Source organism: Malaclemys terrapin, chromosome 6 (genome assembly GCF_027887155.1).
Source record: "Malaclemys terrapin pileata isolate rMalTer1 chromosome 6, rMalTer1.hap1, whole genome shotgun sequence".
Lineage (NCBI taxonomy): Eukaryota > Metazoa > Chordata > Testudines > Emydidae > Malaclemys > Malaclemys terrapin.
In genome coordinates this window covers 85,332,904-85,353,632 of record NC_071510.1, presented here as the reverse complement: position 1 = coordinate 85,353,632, position 20,729 = coordinate 85,332,904, and the positions used below count along the sequence as shown (strand labels likewise).

General features: G+C 44.7%; 1 protein-coding gene across 5 annotated transcripts in view; it reads right to left on the bottom strand.

Moving 5' to 3' along the window:
* Positions 1 to 20,178, bottom strand: part of TNPO1 (transportin 1) — a 162,107-nt gene extending 141,929 nt beyond the window's left edge. For 2 of the 5 annotated variants that reach the window (XR_008445279.1, XM_054031247.1), the window contains exon 1: positions 20,070 to 20,178. Coding sequence is in view for 1 of the 5 variants with exons in the window: in XM_054031247.1 (XP_053887222.1) it covers positions 20,070 to 20,078 (9 nt within the window). In the remaining 4 variants the exon portion in view is untranslated. The other 3 variants (XM_054031249.1, XM_054031251.1, XM_054031252.1) reach the window with 3 other exon arrangements.
* Positions 20,179 to 20,729: the final 551 nt, after the last annotated feature.

Sequence of the window (20,729 nt, the reverse complement as noted above, 5' to 3'; positions counted from 1 at the left end):
GTGATAGTACCAGAAGTACAGTACCAGAAGGGTGTCCCAGCATTTTGTTTTAGGACTCAAGCACAGACCAGGAGCCATGTCTGTCCCTATGTTTGGGCCTCTCTTGCCTTAGAGAAGAGGCTGCCTTAGAGAGGAGTACTGGCCTTCTCTGCTGAGGTAGCTGGTGCTAGGTTGGACTCTAGTGCTGAATCCCTGCCTGACGCTAATGATCTTTTGTCAACACTGATCATGGAGATTGAGTACCCACTGGCAGGGGCACCCACAGAAGAGGACTTAGGTGTTGGATCCATTGTTGAAGACAGTCCTCTCTCTTTGGGGTCTGAAGTCATCCACATGGACTGTCCAAGAAGATACCAGTTCAGACAGGACTTCCCTGGACTTCTGTCCCTGGACTTCTGTGTCCTGGCAGAAAAAGATCTGCATGCTGAACACCGATGTGGGATGTGGCTCTTACCGAGGCAGAATAACCAGCAGCTGTGTCTGTCGGTCAGAGGAATTAAACCACCACAGGATGGGCATGGTTTAAAGCCTGAAGGCTTTGAGTCCATCATTTAGTGCAGAAAAAGGCACTGAGTGCCAAAGGAAAAAGTCAGTTTTTTTTTTTAAACTGTTTGATTGGAAAAAATAAGAAATCAAGAATAACAGAGAGTAAAGGAAAGGAATTTAGCTCTAAATAGCTAAGTCAAAGGAGAAAAAATTCTAAGGGGTAGCAAGCGAACACTGCTAGTTCCATCTTGCTGCCATGAGCATAAGAGGGAACTCAGGGAGAGTTGCAGCACTTTGCTCTTTATGACCTCAGGTGAAGGGAAGGGCACAAGGATATGTACCAGCACAGGCATGGCCCCAACTGACACTGTTATTCAAAAGATTCAAATCTTGTGCACATGAGGCAGATGCACACCTAGAGCAGGATCCATAATGACACGCTTAAAGAAGAAATGTTTCCTTCCAATCTGTATAATCAATATTTTAGATGCTGAATAATAGTACAACATGAAGTGATGCAAACATTTAATATAAAAAACAGTACTATCCAAGTACAGAGGGCAGCATGAATAATACATAAAAGTGTACATTATAAAATAAAATATGTTCTCAGAAATTAAAACATATTAAATATTCAATGAGAATATTTCCTGTTTTCAGTTTCTCTACTGAAAGGAACAACAAAATCTGAGTGCCTAATTTGACTGATGAGGAAAACAGCACACCCTCAATGGTAATGATAATTTCAATTAACGGACACGCTGAATATCTAATAGAAAATGGACACTTTATGCGTATTTCCACCAAAAGCATTTCAAGCATTCGTCAACAACTTTTTCCCATTCCAGTGATACTCTCTCACTCTAACTGCTCTAGGAAATGACATCTGAACATCAGAGTTAGAAAAAAATCTAGCACAATTAAGTAACTTAGTCAAGTTGTTACAATAAAAACAGCCAACAGAAGCTGCAAAAGCTAGGGGCAAATTACTACAGAGAGCTATGAAGATCTACAGTATATACTCGATCATAAGCTGGTTCATTTATAAGCCGACCCCCCCCAAGATGGATAAGTAAAAATGGAAATTTTTTATAACCTGTTCATAAGCCAACCCTATAATTCAAGGGTCAGCAAATTTGGCTCCCGGGCTATCAGGATAAGCTGCTGGTGGGCCGAGATGGTTTGTTTACCTCCAGCGTCCCCAGGCACAGAGGTAAACCTAAGTAAACGAAGTGTCCCAGCGCGCCATCTGCTTACCCTGACGGGCCAGGACAGCAACTGGTGGGAAAATTTTTGTGGGGGGAGAAGCTAGGAGTGAGGGGAGTAACCGCTGTGACCACCCCCACATGATCCCACCCCTAGCCTGGGACCCCCACACTCTCCCCATCCCATCCCTTCCCACCTTATCTGGGGAGGATAACTCTGGCCTGGCTGGAGCTGCTACGGCAGGCTGGGCAGCGCGGCCGCAGCCAGGCGGCACAGCCACAGCGTGCTCCAGTGGGCTGGGTGGTGCGGCCACAGCCTGTTCTGGGGGGCGGGGCTGAGCGGCACCGCTGCAGCTGCTTCAGAGGATGGGGGAAGAGCAGCATGGCCAGAAGTGGAGAGAGACTGGCCCCACCTCTTCCCTTCAGGCTCTGCTGCCTCTCCTTGCTCCCTCTGTTGGGGGGAGGGGCAGTGTCCCACCTCTCCCCCTCTATACCAGTTCATAAGGCAACCCCTTTCTCTGGTGCTTCCCTTTTTTACTAAAAAAATTCAGCTTATGAACGAGTATATACGGTATGTTAGTAGAATTGCATAGAATTTCCTCTGAAGGTAACAGGCCCCAGAGACCACTGGATAATTCTAGTGGAATATATTTACATACAGTATTTGGTAAGACACAAATCTTTGTGGGAAGTAATAATAAAAAAAAAAAAAAAAAAACCTTACCCTGTGATGTTAGAATTCTTGTTGCAAAAAACAAACAAACAAACAAAAAAACATAAATGCATTTGAAGAGACTCGGGCATTGTCTATGTTTTTTTTTGCATCAGAAGAGCAATACCAACATAAGTGTACCAGTGAAAACTCTTATAGATGTATTGCACCAGTGTAAAAAGTGATTTTATTGTTACAATTTACCTTGGTGCAAGTCTTTTTTATACCAGTGTATCTATACTATTGTTAATTAATTATTATTATTATTGTATTACTGTAGTGCCCAGGAGCCTTAGTCGTGGACCAGGACTCCATTATATTAGGATTTTGCACCAACATAATTAGATAATTGTTTCTACACCGGTGCAAAAAAGCCCTAAAAACGCAATATGCAGACAAATTGGGAGCTGATGCAGCTTCAACTAAACTGGACAGTGCTTGCTCTCCAGTGCTACCCATCCAGTTAGCAATTATTTTAATTTAAAGATAACATTTAATCACATATGAATACACCGCTTACAAAATGAATCAGGGATTCTCAAATAGTGACCTATTAAGGGAATTCATTGTCATCCCTACTTTGAACTGTGAGATTTCAATATTTTCTGTTAGACTCTTAAAGATCTTAATATAGTTTTTGTTGGGTTTATGAATATTATTCACTATACAAAGCATTCTATTGTGTATTTATTTTGTTCAGTTATGAATTAGTTCTTAGTCCAAACTCCAGAACTAAGAAGAGTGCCACAAAAAGTAACTAATAATGAAATAGACAGAAACTGAATATGCAGAGGATTATAAAATAGTAATTGTTTCCCTGCCCCCAAGATAAACGGAGCTCATTGAATGGATAAATAAGTGTTTGTAAATAAATAGAAATACTAATTTAATATAGTTGTTTTCACTATTTACATAGTGAATGTTTAACAGTTTACAGCAACGCCTATTTCTCTGTCTGTTTGAAGTAGAGACAATGTGTAACTGTTGATAGTGGGGGGGCACTTGACTGCCCCATGCTTCACCTCTGCTGCCACCCAAAGGTCCTTTGCATGCTCCCCTACTTGTTGCCTTCTCCCCCAGCTCCCCCTCTCGCTGTCTCCTCCCCTCTTTGTCCCTTCGCCCCCCAGCCCTGCTGCTCCTCCATAAACCTCTAGCAGGGCATGTCCTCCTCCCGGCACTGTGCGGAGAACCAGCCCCTGGCAAGAGCACTAAGCACATCTGCAGCTTGGCCAGCGGGTCCTTCCTTCCCTGCTGACTGTGGCTGTGCTGGTGCCCAGGAAAGCCCTTCTGCAGAAGGAGCCGAGCTCCATAGGTGCTGCCTCCGTGGGTGCTCCGGAGCCTGAGCACCCACCAGCAGCCAAGTTCCCCTCACCCTCCAGCCCCCCACCGAGCGTGCCGCATCCCCACTCCTCCTCCTACCTCCCAGCGTTTCCCACCTGGCCACTGCCAAACAGGTGTTTGGCGGCATAAGCACACTCGGGGGAGGGAGGGGAGAGTGGGAACATGGCGCGCTATGGGGAGGATCCAGGGCTGTGGTGGGGATTTGGGGAAGGAGTTGGAATGGGGCAGGGAGGGGGCAGAGTTGGGGTGTGGACTTTGGGGAAGGGATTGGAATGGGGATGGGGAAGGGGCGAGAAAAGGCAGGGCTGGGGCGGGGCCTCATGGAAGGGGTAGAGTCGGGGTCAGGGGCAGAGGTGGGGGTTGAGCACCCATGGCAAAGAGGGAAGTCGGCGCCTATGCCAAGCTCTGCGTATGCCAAAGCCGCCTGGAGCTCCACACAGCGCCAGACTGAAGCCCCTGTAGAGCCCTGCACCCATGGCTGGTTCAGGGAAGGTGGGGATGGATCTGCTGGTTCCCACCCCCAACCCAGCTCCCCGCTGATGGACACCAGGAACAGCCCTGCCCCACCTGCTACCACTGCCTGCTCCTTAGGCCCTGCCCAGTCCCAGTGTGCTGCCCAGCTGGATGGTCCCTCCCTGGAGAGCCCTGGGACTCAGCTGCTCCTGCTGAGTCCACTGGACTGCGATGGCTCCACCTTGCAAGCCCCCCATTGCTGGTGGATGCTTGCTTAATAGAAAGCAGAAATCAGGGGGAGGGGGGCAGACATGACCCCACATGCCCACCCCACACGTAGCCTCTGCTTTGAAGTGTGTGACAGAGGCAGAGCTGTGATTATTATATGAGGAAATCCATCTTTTGCACCCACTGATGTGGGTGAGCAAAGGGAAGAGCTGCATGTGTACCTTAAGGATCCAATATGCATCATTTCAATGTGGAATTGTGTACACTATATAAATTAGCAGGACACAGGGATTTTATACAAAGTGTGTTGTCAGTAGCAAGCTGGAATATGTTTTCTTCCAGGTATTGATAAAAATGTTAAATAGCATAAAGCCAAGAACTGATCCCTGCAGGGCCCCACTAGAAACATACCTGTTCAATAATGATTCCCCATTTACAATTACAAACGTGAGAGCAGTCTAAGCATTTATTTTTCACATACACTCCAAGTAGACTAATTGTGGTTAGTATCAGGTATAGCTGTAGTGAACGGTGGAGGCAGTAGTTAGCTCTGCATGGCCGAGGTGTGTTTGCAAGATCTGTGGATTACTTTGAGGTGTGAGATAAAGCTGTGATTGTGATACGAGGATCTATGTTTTGCACCCTCTCGTCTGTGAGAAAAGGGAAGAGGTGCATGTGTACCTTCCAGATGAAGTATGCATCATTTCTATGAAAAATTATTTAGGTTTTGTCAAGGCATAGAGCTTTTATTACAAAGGATACTGTCAGTAGTGAGGAGGAATATAAGAAGATTCTAATGCTTTAATGATGGTTAAGTGAAAGTGTAGGTTGAGATAGTATCCTGTGAGTAATGGTACATCTACATTTGAGCTAGGAGGTGTGATTCCAAGCTCATGTAGACATACTGCACTAATTCTGCTCAAGCTAACATACTAAAACAGTGGTTCTCAACTTCATTGCACCACAACCCCCTTCTGACAATGAAAATTACTACACGACCCCAGGATGGGGGACCGAAGCCTGAGCCCACTTGAGCTCTGCCGCCCCGGGCAGAGGGACCAAAACCAAAGCCCAAGGGCTTCAGCCCCAGGTAGGGGGGCTTGTAACCTGATCCCCGCCACCCAGGGCTGAAGCCCTCAGGCTTCGGCTTTGGCCCCAGGTGGTGGAGCTTGGGTTTCAACTTCGGGCCTGGGCAGTGGAACTTCAGCTTTGGGCCCAGGCCCCAGGAAGTCTAACGCCAGTCCTGGCGACCTAAGTTCCCTGTAAGCTGCGCGGCCGCATAGCAGCCTATTTAGCACTGCGCAGGCACACAGGGAACCCGCTGAGGGATCGGCTGAGGAAGGGGCGTCCCTCCCCTGGCCCCAACCTAGCCCAGCCCCCTTGCAGCAGCCAGGGCACCTCTCTGTCAACCCCAACTCTGCTGCGGCCCAGCCCCGCCACGGCTGGGGCAGCCCAGCCCAGCCCCAGGCACGCCCGGAGCGGCGCAGCGCAGCCCCAGGCCCAAACCCAGCCCTGGCCCAGACCTGCTGGGGCCGGGGAAGGGACACCTATCCTGCAGCCCCAACCCCAACCCCAGAGCTTTCGCAGGGAGAGAGAGCTTGCGGGAGTCCTCTCTCCCTGCCATAGCCCCGGAGCACCCTCCTGTACCCTAAACCCCTCATCCCCGACCCCACCCCAGAGCCAGCATGCCCAGCCAGAGCGCTCACACCCCTGCACCTCAACCCCCAGCCCCAGCCCTGAGCTCCTCATCCCTGGCCCCACCCCAGAGCCCGCACCCCCAGCCTGAGCCCTCACACCCCTGCACCCCAAGCCTCTGCCCCAGCCCTGAGCCCCTTCCCACACTCTGAACTCCTTGGCCCCACCCCCACCACATTCATTTTGTTATGTGCACTGATATGAAGGTGATGTGTCACACATCACCTCCATATCGGTGCACATAACAAAATTCATTCCACACATGGGTGGGAAAAATTAGAGGGAACACTGCTGGCAACCCCATTAAAATGGGTTCACAACCCACTTTGGGGTCTCAACCCACAGTTTGAGAACCACTGCACTAAAAATAGCAGCGCAGCCAGGGTAGCATGGGCAGCAGCTCAGACATGCTACTCGAGTACAAACCTGCCTGGATCCCCTAGATACGTACTTGGATGGCTGCCTGAGCTGTTGCCCATACTACCCTAGCTGTGTTTCTATTTTTATCATGCTAGTTCAAGTGGAGCTAGAGCAGGTCCATCTGCATGAGCCGGGAATCACACCTCCCAACTCAAATGTAGACATACCCTCAGATGAGGGAGCTATAAAAGACTGTAAAATGGTTCTTAAATTGTACATGTTTGGTAGTTTTTCTGGGCAGTTGGCTAAGTGTGTGAGTGTATGCGAGGATATGAAGCCTCCCAAATCTTAAAGTGCCAAGGGCCAGCATGAGTACGTGCTATATACCTAGTCAGGCATTATTGGCAGAGGGAAGGTGGTGTGGGCAACATTTTTTCTCCCCGAACCCTTAGATAGAATCCTGTAGGTGAGAGTGAATGGGTTGTAAAAGGATGTGAAGAGTTTGTACATTACAGCAACTGTGGGACTTGCAGAATAAAGGTATGTATGTTAATAGGGTGTACTGGAGCATTGCTGAAAGACGGAAGAGTTAAGGTTGTACTGGCAACCTTAGCTGCGCATTTCCTGCTTTTCAGAATTTTGAGTTTTGCTCAATTCAGCATTCTGCAAGGGAACAACATACCACCAAGCAACCATGACTCTGTGATAATGTAGCTTTTTGCCATTGAATTTCCTAGGGCTTTTTGTTTAACAGAAAAGATATGTTGTTGGTAGGAGTTAGTAGTCATTTAGACAGTTGTACATATCACATTCTTCAAATTGCATACTGAGCCAGGCGCCTTCCCCTTCTCGTAACACACACACACACACCCCTACTCACCCAAGCTGGGCCCCACCAGCCCTGTTTAGGCACATCTCCCCAGCCATGCCCCTGACCCAATGAATGCATGCCCCCTCCAACCTGGCCCCTCCCCACAACTGAACCCAGGCCTCCCCACCATAAGCAGGGAATGCATCTTCCTAAAGTCACTCCCTTGTACACAAATCATTCTGTTGCTGTTACTTCCCCCCTCCTATAACCCGACTCACATGCAGTGCCTGGAAGGAAGGATAACTATATTACAGTGGAATGGTGTTCCTGGCTGTTTCACAATGATTGGAGGGTGAAGTTTGCGGCTGGGCTGGCAAGAGAAATTCACAGACAGGGATTCTGTTCCAGAATACTGATAATTATATGTTTGAGACAGAGATCCTCTAACCTCTGTCCAGTAAATGCACCCCATCTCTGAGAAACACTGAGGTGTCAGAGTTTGTAATGTTTCTATGCCATAAAGTATACATTTTCTGGTTAGGCATGAACCCTCTAGTTTCCTAACTAATGTTCCTCCAACACTTATTCATAGCTTTCATGCAGTGTTGTGGTGCACTTGCAGAGCTAGGGCTGCAGTGTAGCTGAGGTGCAGGAAAGCTGGGGTGCACAGTCATTAGCACCTCTCAGTTTAACAGTACAAGGCATCAGAAGGAAACTGTTGTTTGTTTTTGGGGGGGAGCCTGTAACTCAGGAACCCCTTGGTCAAATGACCCCAAATTTAGATCAATAACACTTCCCTACACTCCCAGGAGGCACACCAAATTTTAAAGAAATCTGACTAAGCATGTCCATTTTAGAGAACTTAGAGGTCCACCTATAAACAGATGTCATCATGCAACCTTAAGTATAGTGGTGCTCCCACACCATTATAATATGGTCTCATTGTTTCCCTGTGCTATTTTTTGTCCGTCTGTATCTGCTTGCTGTCTCTTGTCTTATACTTAAATTGTAAGCTCTTTGGGACAGGAACTGTCTTTTTGTTATATAACTGTACAGTGCCTAATACAAAGGGCCCTGATCCGGGCTCCTCGGTGCTACCACAATACAAATAATAACAGGAAAAAGTAACAGATTCTGGAAAGATTTGGACCATTATCTGTGTAAGATTAGTCTCAAGCTACATTGTTTCTTAGGAAAGCAGAACTTTCAGTAAGTTGTGCACCTCTGAGCCTGGAAAGACAAGGTAAGAATCCTAGAAGCTAAAACCTAGAAAGGTAATGTACTAAGTACCAGCATTCTCTATAGTGTGCAAAAATCTATTAGTCATAAGTTACTCCATTTTGAAGTGTCCAACCACAGACATATTAAAATTTTCAGTTTGCAGAAATTTCTGATCCCCCTCCCCCTGAAAATCATACCTCATTTCTGGTGTCTAGTGATTTGTAAGTACCTCAGTTAGGAGATGCCAAATTTGAGATATCTTAAATAGGGTCTGATTTTCAGAGGGAGTGTGGGCAACACTTTTTGAAAATTAGAAATTTAAAGGTTTCTGAAATTGAGCAATTCAAAATCAAACATCTTAAAAATCACTAGTCATTTGAAAAATCTTAGCCACGTGTTTTGGGGTTTTTTAAAATGTAAAAACAAAGTAGGCAATTAATCGCAGTTAACTCATGATTAACTCAAAAAAATAAACTGTGATTAAAAAAATTAATCACGATTAATCGCACTGGTAACAATAGAATACCAATTGAAATTATTAAATATTTGTGGATGTTTTTCTACAATTTCAAATATATTGATTTCTATTAAAACACAGAATACAAAGTGTACAGTGCTCACTTTATATTATTATTTTTGATTACAAATATTTGCACTGTAAAAATGATAAACAAAAGAAATAGGATTTTTCAATTCACCTCATTCAAGTACTGTAGTGCAATCTCTTTACTGTGAAAGTGTAACTTATAAATGTAGATTTTTTTTGTTACATAACTGCACTCAAAAACAAAACAATGTAAAATTTTAGAGCCTACAAATCCACTCAGTCCTACTTCTTGTTCAGCCAATTGCTAAGACAAATAAGTTTGTTTACATTTACGGGAGATACTGCTGACTGTTTCTTATTTATAATGTCACCTGAAAGTGAGAACAGGTGTTTGCATGGCACTTTTGTAGCCGGCATTGCAAGGTATTTACGTGCCAGATATGCTAAACATTCATATGCCCCTTCATGCTTTGGCCACCATTCCAGAGGACATGCTTCCATGCTGATGATGCTCTTTAAAAAAATAATGTGTTAATTAAATTTGTGACTGAATTCCTTGGGGGGAGAATTGTATCTCTCCTGTTCTGTTGTACCCACATTCTGCCATATATTTCATGTTAAAGCAGTCTCGATGATGACCCAGCACATGTTCGTTTTAAGAACACTTTCACAGCAGATTTGACAAAATACAAAGAAGGTACCAATGTGAGACTTCTAAGGATAGATACAGCACTTGACCCAAGGTTTAAGAATCTGAAGTACCTTCCAAAATCTGAGAGGGACGAGGGGTGGAGCATGCTTTCAGATGTCATAAAAGAGCAACACTCCAATGCAGAAACTACAGAACCTGAACCACCAAAAAAGAAAATCAATCTTCTGCTGGTGGCATCTGACTCAATGATGAAAATGAACATTCGTCAGTCCACTCTGCTTTGGATTGTTATAGAGTATAACCCGTCATCAGCATGGATGCATATATTCTGGAATGGTGGTTGAGGCATGAAAGGACATATGAATCTTTAGCGCATTTGGCACGTATATATCTTGCGATGCCGGCTACAACAGTTCCATGGAACACCTGTTCTCACTTTCAGGTGACATGGTAAACAAGACGTGGGCAGCGTTATCTCCTGCAAATTGTAACCAAACTTGTTTGTCTTAGCAATTGGCTGACATAGGACTGAGTGAACTTGTAGGTTCTAAAGTTTTACATTGTTTTATTTTTGAATGCAGTTATTTTTTGTACATAAGTCTACATTTGTAAGTTCAACTTTCATTATAAAGGGATTGCACTACGGTACTTGTATTAAGTGAATTGAAATATACTATTTCTTTTGTTTTTTACAGTGCAAATATTTGTAATCAAAAATAAATATAAAGTGAACACAGTACACTTTGTATTCTGTGTTGTAATTGAAATCAATATATTTGAAAATGTAAAAAAAATCTAAAAATATTTAAATATATGATATTCTAGTATTAAGAATGTGATTCATCATGATTAATTTTTTTAATCGCTTGACAGCCCTAAAAAAAAGCATTATATTCTAAAGCCATCCCTGTTGCCTATAACCCTTGTGCTTAGTCTTAATGTCATGTAAAATCTGATGTTTAATAGAAAGAATACAAATAAATACATTGTTAAAGTAATTTTAAAAACGTATGTATTCTACTACTCCTTTAGAATGTCAAGTGTTTTTTTGACTTCTCTTCATCCCTAGGTTTCAATGACTCAGCTGTGATGTTGATAACCTATGCTGAGAAACTATTGTGTTGGGGGATCTGGCCCCAACACTACAGTCCACCAACAAAGTTAAAACAAGATTTGGTCACGCAGTGTTGATAAGAGCAAAGTGTGTTTTTAATCATTTCCCCAAAATATCAAGCTCAAGACTTAATGCAGAGTTCATTCTGCATTACAAAACGAAATTAGGTTAATACCATGTCAAGGGACTACTGTATTATAACCAGACTTCTTTCATATAGCAGTGTCTAAAATGTACATGGGACTTAGAAGGTAAAAGCTATACTTTTACTCCACTAAGAGGACACTTCAGGTGCCTTTATTCCATTCTGCCTAGCTGCAGATTCAACAAGACAAATGACAGCAATTAATTGATTTATACAACTTCACAACCAAAAGTGCTATGAATTTTATCCTCTTAAATTAAATCTCATATTCTGGACACTCCAATAAAGTTAATTGCATTGAATTTATTAAGTTTTCCAAGTCCACTGATCTATATTTCCTCTGTACATGATATATAACATTTTTGTAGCTTCTCTGAACAGATGTTTTTAAGAGGCATTTCAGAACTCAATATGGCACAATGTTACAAATTTTTCAGGTTACATCTGACAGTTGCCTGTTAGGTATAATATTATAATGGTTCCCAAGCTTTTTCATACAGTGGACCATATCTGAAAACAGAGATCCTCTTGTTAACCACCACCACCACCACCCTCTCAACTCTACAACTTTCCTGTGGCACCTGATCTAGTGCTTGGTTTCACAAAAAGAGCATCAAAAGATTAAAGATTAAATGAACAAACAAAGTAGCAATACAGATTAACTTGATACAATGCAATGCATATGGTTATGTTTTGCATCTTCTACTTGTTAAATTCCTTCTCCCTGCAATTTGTAGAGATTTGCATTAGTATCAAATCTGCCTAAATATGATTTGTGATGGCAGCAGCTCTGCAGACCACCAGTAGTCTAGAGATCACATTTTAGAACCATTAATATAGCATAAATCCACTAGCTCAGAAAATATATTCCTTAAAATCTGCAATTCAGAATCTACATTCTGAATGTTCAATTCTACATCATAGGTAGAAAGAATGCAATGATAGTAGATATTACCATGTGCAAAGTGCTACAAAATTGGGATGACCACTTATTAACAGGAGACAGCACCACGAGAGTAATAGTTATAAAACAAAAATACTTGGCATTTATAGAGTGCTTTTTATCCATAGATTTCCATAAGATTTACAAGGGAGGATAAGTTTTGTGTACCTATTTTACAGATAAAAATACAAAGGTAATGAGAGGCAAAGTGACTTTGCCCAATGCACAATAGTAAGTCAGTAGCCAAGGTGGAAATATGGTAGAGATCGGGGTGAGATTCTGTGCTGCAACTCTGAGACACACAGCAAAGAACTGACAACCCAGGAGAGGGGGAAGGGAGTATGTGGTGCTAGTATAACTTTTTCACCTTTATGCCCTCCCGACCTTGGGCTGCTCCAGGAGTTGGAGAGGCCATCAATTTAACTTAGACAACCCTGGGGACCTATATAAATTACTACAACCTTTTTGAGTTTGGCCTGTGGGCTGCAGTGGTAGTTAGAATCTTAGCAGGGCTGCATGTGTGGCCCCAGCCCTCAACATATTCCTCCCACTGCACAACCTTGTCCCACCCTACGCCTTCAGGAGGGTCCTCAGAAGGCAGTCTTATTGCTGTCTTCCACAGTGTCTTTAGGGGGGGAATCCTCCCACAAATTGAACTGAGGCTTTTACAGACCTGCAACATTGTTCCGGCCCTTTTACCAGGTAGAAAGGGGCCTATGCAGGGGTAAGGATCTCATACCAGGTCTCCTAAATCTCAGTCTGGTAGGGTTACCATACGTCCGGATTTTCCCGGACATGTCCGGCTTTTTGGGGCTCAAATCCCCGTCCGGGGGGAAATCCCAAAAAGCTGGACATGTCCGGGAAAATAGGGAGGGAGGGAGGGAGGGCTCAGCGGTGCTCGGCCGGGGCCTCTGGGGCTGGGGTCGGCGGTGCGGGGCCGGGCCGGGGCCGGCGGTGCTCGGCAGGAGCCGGGGGTGCGGGGCCGGTGCCGGTGTGGTGCCGAGGTCGCAGGGCCGGGGGCACGGTGCCGGGCCGGGAGCCGGGGGCGCGGTGCCAGGCCGGGGTCCAGGAGCTGGGCGCGCGGTGCCGGGCCGGGAACCGGGGGCGCGGTGCCGGGCCAGGAGCCGGGGTCCCGGGGCCGGGCCGGGGTCCAGGAGCCGGGGTCGCGGGGCCAGGCCGGGGGCCAGGCCGGGCCAGGAGCCGGGGTCGCAGGGCCGGGCCAGGCCAGGAGCCAGGGTCGCGGGGCCGGGCCGGGGGCCAGGCCAGGAGCCGGGGTCGCGGGGCCGGGCCGGGAGCCAGTGCCCCAGGGCCCGAGCCAAGCCGGGCGGGAGACGCCGGGGCCAGAGCCGCCGAAGGGAGCCGCTCAGCCAGGAGGGCCGGACTGAGCCGCGCCGCACCCCGCCCCAGCTTACCTGCTGCCTCCCTGTTTCAGGCTTCCCGCGAACATTTGATTCACGGGAAGCAGGGGAGGGGGAGGAGCAGGGGGCGGAGCGTTCAGGGGAGGGGGTAGAGTTGGGGCGGGGCTGAGGGCGGGGAAGGGGCGGGGCCGGGTCCCCATGGAGTGTCCTCCTTTTTAAAAACTAAAAGATGGTAACCCTAGGTCTGGTGCTCTAATGTAATATTTGTTTTTATGTTTATACTTATAAAAGTATTCCCAAACAAGGAAACTTTTTATGGCACTACATATTCTGTTTAGTTTTTTCCTGTCTTCCAAGTACACTGGACTGATTTAGTTGGGGGTTGGACTAAATGACCTCCTGAGATCCCTTCCAACCCTGATATTCTATGATTATATGACTCCAGCTGTAGAACACATTAACAGAAAATGTAACGGTTGATCTCAACCTTGGCTGAGTGCAAGATTCACCTCTTTAATGAGGCCTTCCCTTAGTATTGGCATCTTCCCAGAACCAGCCTACAATATGAGAGATTAGAGGGGAGAAAGTAGAAAGTACGAAGGAAAGGAAGGAAGAAAGAAGGAAGCAAAACAAAAAAACAAACACCTAATCATCCACATCGCAAATAAGGGAGGTTGACCACATTGTGCAATAATTAATTGTTGTTCATTACTTAAATACCAGGGCAATAGGTGTTTTAGTTACTATGGAACTACTGTAATCAATGGAATGGGCAGATCTTAATACCATCTTCCACTGCAATGGTGCCGGGCCAGGAGCCGGGGTAGTAGTAGGTAGGTTTGAATGGTTTGAAATGTATACTATAATCATATATTGTGGAAATATAGTAAGGTTAAAGGATTGCATGATACAGACACTGCATAGTGTCCTCAAAGCAATCATAAATATATACACACTGGAGGTCATGGAACAAATTGATAAATTAAACAGTAATAAATCACCAGGACCAGATGGTATGCACTCAAGAGTTCTGAAGGAACTCAAATATAAAATTGCAGAAATACTAATTGTGGTATATAAACTATCACTTAAATCAGTCTTCATACCGGATGATTGGAGGATAGATAGCATAATGCCAATTTTTAAAAAATGCTCCAGAGGCAACCCTGGCAATTACAGACTGGTAAGCCTAACTTCAGTACCAGGCAAATTGTTTGAAACTGTAGTATAAAACAGAATTCTCAGACACAAAGAGGAACACGATTTGTTGGGAAAGAGTTAACAGGGCATTTGTAAAGGGAAATCATGACTTACCAATCTATTAGAATTCTTTGAAGGTGCCAGCAAATATGTGGACAAGGGTGATCCAGTGGATATAGTGTACTTGGACCTTCAGAAAGTCTTTGACAAGGTCCCACACTAAAGGCTCTTATGCAAAGTACACAGTCATGGGATAAGAGGGAAGGTCCTCTCATGGATCAGTAACTGGTTAAAAGACAGGAAACAAAGGGTGGGAATAAATAGCCAGTTTTCACTGTGGAGAGAAGTAAACAGCAGGATCCCCCAGAGATCTGTACTGGGATCAGTGCTGTTCAACATATTTATAAATGATCTCAAAAAAGGGGTAAACAGGGAGGTGCCAAAGTTTGTAGGTGATAAGAAATTACTCAACACAGTTAAGTCCAAAGTCAGACTGCAAAGAGTTACAAAGGGATCTCACAAACTGGGTGACTGGGCAACAAAATGGCAGATGAGATTAAATATTGATAAAAGCAAAGTAATGCACATTGGAAAACATAATCCCTCTATATACAAAATGATGGGGGTCTAAATTAGTTGTTACCACTCACGAAAGGGATCTTAGAATCATTGTGGATAATTCTCTGAAAACATGCGCTCAATGTGCAGAAGCAGGAAAAAAGCTAATAGAATGTTAGGAACTCTTAAGAAAGGCATAGATAAGAAGACAGAAAAAATCATAACGTCACAGTATAAAGCCAAGATACACCCGCATCTTGACTACTGTGTGTAGTTCTGGTCACCCCATCTCAAAAAAGATACATTAGAATTGGAAAAGGTACAGAGAAAGACAACAAAATAATTAGGGTTATGGAACAGATTCCATACGAGGAGGGATTAAAAAGATTGGACTGTTCAACTTGGAAAAGAGATGACTAAAGGTGCTATGATAGAGGTCTATAAAATCATGAACAGTGTGGAGAAAGTGAATAAGGAACAGTTATTTATCCCTTCACATAACACAAGAACCAGGGGTCATCCCATCAAATTCATAGGCAGCAGGTTTAAAACAAAACATATGGAAGTTCTTCACACAATGCACTAGAAATCTGTGGAACTCGTTGCCAGGGATGTGAAGGCCAAAAGAATAACTGGGTTCAAAAGAGAATTAGGTAAGTTCACGGAGGACAGATCCATCAATGGTTACTAGCTCAGACAGTCAGGGATGCAACATCATGCAACTGATGTCCCTAAGTCTCCAACTGCCAGATACTGGGACTGGATGAGAGGGGATGTATCACTCAATAATTATCCTGTTCTGTTCATTCCCTCTGAAGCATCTGGCATCGGTCACTGTTAGAAGACAGAACACTGGGCTGGCTGGACTATTGGTTTGATCCAGTATGGCCATTCTTATGTTCATATGCGCTACACAGCGATAACTAATTTATATTTCATATGTCAATATGGTAAATAGAGATCACTAATACATTCAAAATCAACTCTCTCCTCTCAGTTTGATTATTACAAATATTTTTTCCTGTGGCCTCCTGAAGTCCCAGCTTTCCAGATTGCAGTATTTTCAAAATACTGATGATGACTAGTTTCTCCACACATAAAAAGAAGTGCAATCACATCACCCTCATACTAAAGTTACTCATTTGGGTCTCCATTTATTTTGAGAGACAGTTCAAACCTCCTCTTTTTGTTAACTACTGTTTATGGACATCCTTCAGCCATTCAGACCTTCATCCTTTATGCTGATCTCATATTCTGTAACCCAATGGGATTCACTGGAGTCACTCCTGATTTCCACTAATGTACCTTAGGGCTTGTCTACACCAGACAGTTGCACCGGTTTAAGTCAAATCTATTTAAAAATCAGTTTGGTTAAATGGTTGCAAAGGCCTGTGTAGACATAGTCATTTCAGTTTAAAAGTAGCTTATGTGAGTGAGTAAGGATTTGACTTAAGCTAAATGATAGAAGCCACTCTTACACCTAAATAAGGCCTGCTCAACATAGCTACGGTGCTCAGGGGTGTGAAAAATCTAACCTAACTCCCCAGTGTAAAAGTAGCTAGATGAACAGAAGAATGTTTCTGTTCTGTTGACCTAGCTACCATTGCTAGATGAGGTGGTGATCCTACAGCGACAGAAAACCTCCTTCTATCACTGTAGGCTGCATCTACACTACAGGGTAATGCCGGAACAGTTACACCACAGCTATGCCACTATAGACCTGGCCTCAGTAGGTCTATACAGGGATTTGCTCTTGTTTAACTGGTTTGGTTTAAAAAACGTACCTTTAGTTAAACTACTGCAAGTTTGTTTGTAAACAGTCTTTGACGCGAATCAGATCTCATGTCTACCATTGGCTCCTTAGTCTCTTCTTACCATCTCACCACCACTTGTACAAGGGCCTTCTTTCCAGATCCTGATGCTGGAACAGTCTTTCTGCATTTCTTCCCCTCGTCATCTCCCATCTAGTTTCTAATCTCAGCCAAAAAAAGTTTTGCTTTGACCTCTCAGTTTCTCTTTCTCCTTTTGTATTTAATTTTGATTACCGGTAAATTATTTAGCTTGTAAAATCTTCAGGGCAGGCCCCTTGTCTTCCATTGTGTACAGTGCTGTACACATTTCAACCTTATAAGGTAATTTACAGTAGTTTGTATGAAATATGCTATACATAACTAAACTGTGTAATAGGGAAATAGTTTAACAGTAAGCTTCCATATTATACTCAAACAAAATGCACTTTTATTTAAAGGTTTTTAATTGTATGCCATGTGTCAGATTTGAAAATACAAAATCTAGACTCAGCCTCAGCTTCAGAATCATCCACTCTATAGTAGGCTACATATTTATTTCAACAATTCGTTAATTAACTGATAACACTGACACTGAGGCTGGTTAGTAAAAAAGAATGCATTCTTTTGATGGCTAGAAATTAGCTCTATCAGTTTACTTCTCTACCCTCATTAAAATATGCCATTTTCTACTTGTTTGTGAGGCTAAATAGGTCAATAAGATATTTCATGCACAATACTCAAGATTTCCCACACCACTACCATAAGACAGCGGGAAGAATTTTTAGATGTATTTTAATTTTACCTGCCCAGACAGCCTGCAAGAGTGGATTAATTTAATAAATAATCACCTCCACTGGGGATAGGAGTGACAAGACAGAGTTACAGCAAAATTCTTCCTTCAGATGCAATAATTGGGCTCCCAGGCCTTGTCTACACCTAACTTTAAATATCTATATTTTAAATCCCCATTGTTGCATTACCACTGGTAAAGCCCCATTGATGATAGTGCTAACAAAGGGGTAGGCAACCTATGGCATGTGTGCCGAAGGCGGCACATGAGCTGATTTTCAGTGGCACTCACACTGTCCAGGTCCTGGCCACCGGTCTGGGGGGGCTCTGCATTTTAATTTAATTTTAAATGAAGCTTCTTAAACATTTTAAAAACCTTATTTACTTTACAAATAACAATAGTTTAGTTATTTATTATTGACTTATAGAGAGAGACCTTCCAAAAAACGTTAAAATGTATTAACTGGCACGCGAAACCTTAAATTAGAGTGAATAAATGAAGACTCGGCACACCACTTCTGAAAGGTTGCCGACCCCTGTCATTTGTACCATCCTGTTATCTAGATCTTCAGCACCTGGACTACATTAGTGCAGCTGCACCCATGGGAGATTTTAAAGTAAAAGCTCACTGCAGACAGAGTGACAAGGATTTTGGCTTCCACTGCAGCCCCTGTACACCAGCTCTGGAAGGATTTCCCAGTGGTGCAGAGCAAATGGACTTATGTCACCTCTCCTTGTAGTCCTGGCATTGGGGTGCACCAGAGGCATGACTGGGAAGGCACAGATATGGGAAAGGTGGAAACATGGCCAAATTGCACAGTACTCAAGCTATTCAGGGCTGCTGGACAGCTCCATAGGGAGGCACAGCAGCTGGCTACAAGTTAGCACTGTCCCTGGGGTTACTCTAATTTATACCAGGGACCACTAAGGTCCCCAGCTTCCTCCTGAATCTGGGAGGTGCCAAGATACCATAAAGTCACTTTCCCTCAGGCTACTCCAAGCAAAATTCAGCTGCAGCCCCGATTCAGGACTGGAGTTGGAAGTTATTGAGACTGGAGTTGGAAGTCATTGAGAACTCTGCATATATGTGATGGTAGAATTTGTTCTTAAATCAATATTCATGCCAGCCACAACTTCTGTACTTAAAGATTAAAAACATTACTTTCTAACCCATTTCACATGCTCATAATTTTCCAAATAATTAACTTTTGTGTTTAAATATTTTTGAGTTTTGTCTGACTACTGATTAATTTTGGGGAAAAGATGGGCACATTCTCTAGCCATTTTATAAACAAAAAATAATTACAAGAGCATAGTTTGCTCCCATTGTAAAAAAATATGACCCTCTTTCCACCCATTCTCCCAGTCATAACTCAAAAACAGCTGATTGTCAACATTTCAAATATGGCATGCAAAAAGGATTTTCATGAACAGAACAAATATTGCCAATTTTTTTAAACTGTGGTTAAAACACTGGTCAAGGGCTCTGGGTTTAATTCCCAGTTCTGCCACAGGCTCCTTATGTGTCCTTGGGCACTAAATAATATATGTGAAGTGCTCAAATGCTATGGAGATAAGCATTGGATAAAAAATTAAATAGGCAAAGTTATAAGGAAGAATTGCAGTGGAAAATTCCTTAAACTGCTACCTGCTCACTTAGATAATATACAGTCCATATGGGTACACAGATGTACAGCATTTTGGTTACAATTTTCCAACTCCATTCCTGAAACTGGAGATTGCAAATTCGATTGAGAGAAAGAGAGATTAATATCTTCAGAGCAAGGAAGAGCTGTAGAGATTACAAATGGCGCAAGCCACTTAGTACCAAACCTAAAAGCCTACCAGCCCTCAGTATTTCCACTGCTCCATTAGCGCAAAGGATTTACAAGTCCCAACAGTTAAGCCTGCTGAATATATAAACTATATCAGTGCTGGACTTTTCTGCCTCTCTTAGCTTTTCTTTAAAGGAAAAAACCCACACAACCAAATCTATAGAGCGGGAGGACACAGAGACCCACGATGAAGGGAGCAAGGCAAAAAAAAATATGGTAAAGTTCATGTTACAGAGGAAACTTTCATTTCTTGACTGTGTAGCTTACGCGTGAAGCCTGGGTATTGCATTAACCTGAGGTACAGCCTCGCGATGGCTGGTACTTAGCACACAACCCCAGCCCTTAAGGGCCCCCAGCCTCCTGGAGCAAAGACACGGGCAGTGCATCACTGTCGTTAAGCAGCGCGGTGACTGGAACCCAAAGCCGGGGGGAGGGCAGAGCGCGGGACTAGACATGCCCAGCTCCCCGCCCCCCGCCTTGGGGGCGCTAGGGCCACTCACCCTTTAGGCCCGGAGGAGGAAGCATCCCGCGGTGTCTGCACTGCCGCCGCCCTTATCCCCGCAAGCAGGCGATGACGGCTTGGGGGCGATGCCCCCGCCCGCCCCTCGCGGCGCTCAGACACCTACCCACACCATCCCAGAGCCCGGCGGCAGGGGAGTGGCGAGGGACGGGAGCGGCCCGTCCTCTCCCGCTGCGTCTCAGCGCCCGACAAGAAAACGCGACTCCGGCCCTTGAAATGGCTGAACAAAGGGAACCTGACTTCGCCGCCACCGCCCATCCCATTGGTCGGGGGGCGGGATTGGGGCGGGGCCTGGCACGGCGGGGGCTCCACATCCCTGTAACCCTGGCAACGGTGGCTCCAGCTGGGACATGTGGCCTGGTGTGTGCTGGAGACAACAGTGGAATGGCTGCCGCGCCCCAACCCCATACCCTTACCCCAGCTTCTGCCCCCATCCCTCCGAGTCACAAACAGACACAGCCAACTCTCCTTTCTCCCAGCCACTGCCCCGCACAGTCACACACACACAGCCCATGCCCCTTGCTCCTGCCACCTGCAGTCACACACACACACCCCACTCCCGGACATACCAAATCCACGAAAAAAACGCAGAAATTCGGCTTGTTTTTAGCTTAATTGACTTGTGAGTTGCTTGTTGGCTAGTTTTTAGCTTGTTGCTTCTTTCTTTCTTTCTTTGATCTGCTCCCGGCAAGCAGGGGCAAGTCATGGAGAGAGTCAGGGGTGCACAGCGGGCCCACCACAGTCCCAGACTGCATGCTGGGGGGAA